This window comes from Primulina tabacum, chromosome 6, assembly GCF_025594145.1.
Source record: "Primulina tabacum isolate GXHZ01 chromosome 6, ASM2559414v2, whole genome shotgun sequence".
Lineage (NCBI taxonomy): Eukaryota > Viridiplantae > Streptophyta > Magnoliopsida > Lamiales > Gesneriaceae > Primulina > Primulina tabacum.
Genome location: NC_134555.1, coordinates 38311107 through 38316996, shown reverse-complemented (window position 1 = coordinate 38316996; position 5890 = coordinate 38311107). Strand labels below are relative to the sequence as shown.

At 34.8% G+C, this 5890-nt stretch overlaps 1 protein-coding gene across 1 annotated transcript; it reads left to right on the top strand.

Annotated features, from left to right (window-relative positions):
- The first annotated feature begins 2318 nt into the window (after positions 1-2318).
- Positions 2319-4701, top strand: LOC142548191 (omega-hydroxypalmitate O-feruloyl transferase-like). Its single transcript, XM_075656514.1, has 3 exons — positions 2319-2364; positions 2495-2949; positions 3665-4701. The coding sequence occupies exons 2-3, from the start codon at positions 2509-2511 to the stop codon at positions 4520-4522; spliced, it is 1299 nt and encodes a 432-aa protein (XP_075512629.1). The 5' UTR covers positions 2319-2364; positions 2495-2508; the 3' UTR covers positions 4523-4701.
- Positions 4702-5890: the final 1189 nt, after the last annotated feature.

Below are 5890 nucleotides of genomic sequence, written 5' to 3'. Positions count from 1 at the left end.
TAATAATTTTTTTCAAACTCGAACCACGAATTACTATATCCTAGTCCACCCTCGTGAGCCACGGTCTAGCCCACAAAATACCACGGTACACCTTCTTCCCTCAGCCCTAGCCGAAACGCATGGTTTCCCCTCCTTCAAGGTGTCGCGGCCCAACCTTCCATGAGCCACCTTCGACCAGCCCCTAGCTAGACCAACTCCAGCCCGTTAAACACGCTCCTAGGACCCTACTGGACCGCCCCTGAACATGAATCCCGTGCACAACCACCATGCACAACCTCCTCTCTTCCTTTCCAAAACCGCGCGCTCTCGACCACAAACCGAGCCCTCAACGCTTCTCTAACGTTCTATTCTTGTTTCCATCCACACTAGGACTCTCTAGGACCATGACTCAACCCAACATAGAGCCTTGATCACGGATGGACAACCCGCACGCAGTCTCCCCTTGCAAGTGCCAAAACCGAACCCAACACATGCAAACACCCTAACCGAGGCTTGGCGCTTTCTCCTCTGGTTCTAGCCCTTTTCTAACCTGCATGGTACTCCCTTTAGGACTTCTAAACATCATCTCTGTTCTTCTTAATAGCAGCTTTAATAGCAGCGAGTCCTTATAAATTATAACGCGACTCAAACGTGCATCAAAAACTTCGAAACTTTAAAATAAATTATTTAAAACATTAATAAAACTTGATCATCATGTTTTTCATTCAGAATATTATAAACATGCATAATATGGTTTGAATGATGCAAAAATAAAGGTTTAGAACATGCGTTTGCATTTATAACGCTTGAAATATGAATATCGAAGCGGTGGAACTTTGGTGGCGAATGGAGGACGATTTCTACCATTTACGAAGGAGAAAAAAATCCGGAATTCCCTTGGCTTGCTTTCCCTTGGTTCGGCCGCTGTACACTTACGTGAATTTGTGTGTGTGTATGTTTTGGGGGGTGTGTGTGTTTGGGGCTAGGACTTATTTATTTAAAAAAACAAAAAGACTTCTTAATTACTTAATTAATGTGCTCTAATAACCTTAGTTTTTAATTAACAAATTGTGCTCATTAAGATTAATAAAATCATTATTTCTCAAATTTAAAAGATTTTAGAAAAATACATATTTCCAAAAATCTCTTATAAATTACATAAATTACTTGCTTTCATTAATTAATTTATATTTTACTTTAAAAATGCTAAAATTCTTAAATTATTTAAAATAAATATTTTCTTAACTAAAAATAAAAATTTAGCTTTTAAATCATTAACACCTTAATCTTTTCTGGTCTTCCGTCCCCGGCCAACCACCAATATTCGTCTGAAAATCTTTAAATTATGAAATCAAGCAAAATTACACAATTAATCAATTAGTCAATCAAAATATATCATTCATGCATCCAAAATCATTTAATTAAAATAATTTAGTCATTTAATAATTTTCATGCATGCGGTTTACGTAACCGGATTTTTGAACGTTACACTTTGTAAATATGAGCAGAGTTGATCCTTCTCAAGAATAAAAATTCATGATACCGTCTCACAATAGATTTTTTTTAAAAAAAAAAATTGAAAGGTTGACCAAGCCTAAAAATTTAACTCCATGATTACTTTAAATTTTACTCTACTAAAAAATATTATAAAAATCCTCATGTTATTATCTTTTCATCTTATGAAATATTCATCTAAAGTTTATATATATATATATATATATATATATATATATATATGTCTTGTAATTTATGTAATTATCACGTTTATATAATACAAATTTAATTATCTTAATTTAGCAAGTTTTTATCATATCATATCATACCAAATAATAAAACTTCCTATATATTTTAAACAAAAAAATGTTAATAATATATTACGAATATTTCAAAAACTAACTTAATTACCTATATATTATGCACTAATATACACACACACACACACACACACACATACTCGAAAGCAAGTAATTTGGATGCCAACCCCACCAAACAATCCTCGCAAGTCTACGAGAGTGTCCTTTGCCAAGTTTTTTTTTTTACTGGTAATATTTTGTTAGCCTACCACAACCAATTATTACATATACATAATCTTACGAAACGTAAAAATCTTGATAATGGCAGATAAAGATTCTTGTAAGTCGTTTACTGTTACATAATTATAATATTTCTATTAACAAATCTTGCGTATGAACAAATTAAAGAACAGGTCCCTTTCAATCTTTGTTAACCAAAACTGATCAAATTCAAAAATTATTTAACACCTTGCTCAATGTTTCCTCTATATATATATATATATATATATATATATATATATATATAAACGTCAACTGAATCAATCCAACGAGTATGCTTTTCTCAGATTCTAAATCCACTTTGCATCAACAGGTAGATTTTTCATCGTGGGCTTAAGAAAAATTACATATTTTACATTCAGATAATCAAATATTTGAATTCTGGTGATTAACTTTTGTTTGTTTGTTTGTTTGTTTTCCAATGTTATGATTCAATGTTAAAGTTTTTCTTGATCGAATGGAGAATTCTAGCAGCAATGTGTTTCGACTGACGGTCAAACAAGGGCAGCCTGCCCTGGTTCCTCCGGCGGATGAAACGAAGAAAGGCCTATACTTCTTATCCAATCTTGATCAGAATATTGCGGTTCTCGTACGTACGGTCTACTGCTTTAAGTCTGAGGAGAAGGGCAATGAGAATGCAGTTGAGGTTATGAAGGACGCGTTGTCGAAGATCCTGGCGCAATATTATCCGCTAGCAGGCCGTCTCACGATTGGTCCTGAGATGAAACTTGCCATTGATTGTACGTCTGAGGGAGCTGTTTTTGTTGAGGCTGAGGCAGACTGTGATCTGGAGGTGCTAGGAGATACCACGAAACCGGATCCGGATACTCTCGGGAAGCTTGTTTATGAGATTCCAGGAGCAAGACATGTACTGGAAATTCCTCCTCTGGTGGCTCAGGTATAGACTAGGCAAGCTTCTTTTGCATCTTTTCAATGATCTTTCGGTCTTTGAATGAAAAAATGTAGTTCTAAACGGCTGACAGAGCATGGTAGGGGTACTGACTCAGTTCATTGAGCACAATGATCTTGGCTCAGAGTGGCTGAGCCACACAGCCCTTGGTGTCAAGCCAAGATTGTCACCCCAAACATCAGGATCTGCCGATGCCTGCTCGCTCGCCCCACCCGTCGGTTAGGCAGGACTGGAAAACTCTGAGAATCAATTACTAAAATGGGATGGAACCATTGGGTATGGGGGGCCAAATACTAGGTTAATTTTTTTTTGATAATTCACATGCATGAGTCATGATCCTCGCTCTTACCCATAACCTTTTTACTCTATTAGGCCTAGAGTGTTTCTATTAACCAAAACATGACCTTGATATTTTTCATCGATCGAAAAGCCGAGGCCCCAAAAGGCGCATTTTTTACAGCTTTTATCCACCCATCACCATCGGACTCATGAACTTTAATCCAGTAGACAACATGAACTCGAGTTATGTTATCCGTGTTGACCCGACCATAGCCATTTCCAGATCCTCCATTCTTTTATTATCATTCTAAACAAGAGCCTCAATATCAGATCATAAACCTGAACACTATACTAGTTGATTCTGCCTCTAGAGGTTTATCAATCATGCTTGGTTATTTTGGAAATTTTTTTAATTATGTCGCAGGTAACAAAGTTCAAGTGTGGAGGTTTTGTTTTAGGACTGTGTATGAACCATTGCATGTTTGATGGAATTGGTGCAATGGAGTTTGTGAATTCTTGGGGTGAAACAGCCAGAGGTTTCCCACTGAAAACACCTCCATTCATGGATAGAACCATCCTCAAATCCAGAGATCCACCTAAATATGAATTCCCACACCATGAATTTGCTGAGATTGAAGACATATCAAACACTGCTCAGCTCTACAATCAAGAAATGCATTACAGATCCTTCTGTTTCGACTCCGAAAAGCTCCAACACATCAAAAGCTTGGCATTAGAGGATCAAACTCTACAACATTGCACCACATTCGAAGCGCTATCGGCTTTCGTTTGGAGGGCTCGAACTGAGGCCTTGAACCTCAATCCTAACCAACAGACTAAACTTCTATTCGCAGTCGATGGACGACCAAGGTTCGATCCCCCCATACCGGATAAGTACTTCGGGAATGCTATAGTTCTAACAAACTCACTCTGCAATGCCGGGGACATAGTCCAAAACCCGCTCTCGTTCACCATAAAACTAGTTCAGGAAGCAGTCAAAATGGTTACAGAAAGTTACATTAGATCCGCTATCGACTATTTCGAGGCGACTCGAGCTAGGCCTTCTTTGGCTGCAACTTTGCTGATTACCACTTGGTCTAGGTTATCCTTCCATACTACTGATTTCGGTTGGGGCGAGCCGATTCTATCGGGACCGGTCGTTTTGCCCGAAAAAGAAGTGATCCTGTTTCTTTCTCATGGTGAAGAAAGGAAAACAATCAATGTCCTTCTTGGATTGCCTGCTCCAGCTATGAAGATATTTGAACAACTTGTCCAAACTTAGCTCAAAGAATTCTATCTATCTTTAATTGGTAATGTTTTGTCCATTGAAATCGTGTTTCGTTTGTTGTTTTGTCGAAGTTATGGGGACTGATTCTGAGTTTATTCTTGTAATGATTTTTTTCTCCTTGTCGTGAGTTCTTGAAAGGTGCTAATAGGAATTTTATTTTATTTTTTTATACATGATTCGGCTTTTTTAAGTTTTAGAAAAGAAATTAAGAATCCAGAAACTTTATTTAAAAATAAGGGAAAATGTTATTTTCTAATTTTCATACCTCAACAAAAAATAAATATAATATATTTGTTCTTGACTAAAATATATATCACTTATACATGAACATATGTTAAAAGTATATTTTGCTTTTTGTATATTAATCTATCTCAAAATCTTTTGACAAATAAATTAATTAAATATCTATGTACTTAGAGTGTATTCAATTCAGAGTTTTAATGACTTTTTCAAATGATAGACTTTTATGGATTTGATAGATTTTTATTGAATTTTACAAAATCTCGCAGATTTATAAACAGATTTATGTGGATTCATGTAGACTTTTTTGCAATATTTTTATAGATTTTTGTGAATTTTTTTATAGAATTTAAAAAATTTGTACTTAGTTATAACATATTAAGTACACCCCCTATATCTTTTATTTTTATTTTTATTATACTTGACACACACACACACATATACAAATTTGGTTTTGCTCGTCTAAAGACATTTTTATTTTGTATGCAATTAACGGAATAAATAATAGAATATTTATTTAAAACTAAATTTATGTAAGTAACAAATCGTAATTCGTAAGGTAAATTTTATCGAAATATAATTGTTCCATAAATTATAAGTTAATTTTGTTTAAGGATTAATGTTATAGTGTTCCATTTTCAAACTTATGATTTTATCTTAATGTAGCTAAATTAAATTAATTTATGTACAAATGGTTCATTTATTTATTTATTTTTCCTATAATTGCACAGAAAGAAATATGTCAATTATCTAAAAAAAGGATAATATTTTGAAGGTGGGTCAGAAAATCTTCACTGAGAGCAGCGACGCCCAAGTTTAACAAGGTTGAAGAAAAATACTTGCAATTACAAGTCAAAGTCAACTGTAAATTTAAAATCCAAAACTTGCCGCGTTGCCAAAAATTATAATTGATTGTAACATTGCAACTCAAATTCACGATGCAACAGTTTGTTCGATTCTAATTTACAGTTTTTTTATGATGATTACTAACTTTAAAACAATATCTCAAGGACATATCCAATGATAACATCGACCTGAGTGTAAAACGAATGTTCGTCCTTTGATTCACTCTTAGTGGATAACACCGACTTTTTCTTGTATACCAACACAAAACGTACGTGT

Excerpts from the sequence above, each read along its gene's own strand:
- LOC142548191 (XM_075656514.1), top strand. The coding sequence starts at position 2,509 with ATGGAGAATTCTAGCAGCAATGTGTTTCGACTGACGGTCAAACAAGGG. Across the intron at positions 2,950-3,664 it reads TTCCTCCTCTGGTGGCTCAG|GTAACAAAGTTCAAGTGTGG; the intron begins GTATAGACTAGG and ends ATTATGTCGCAG.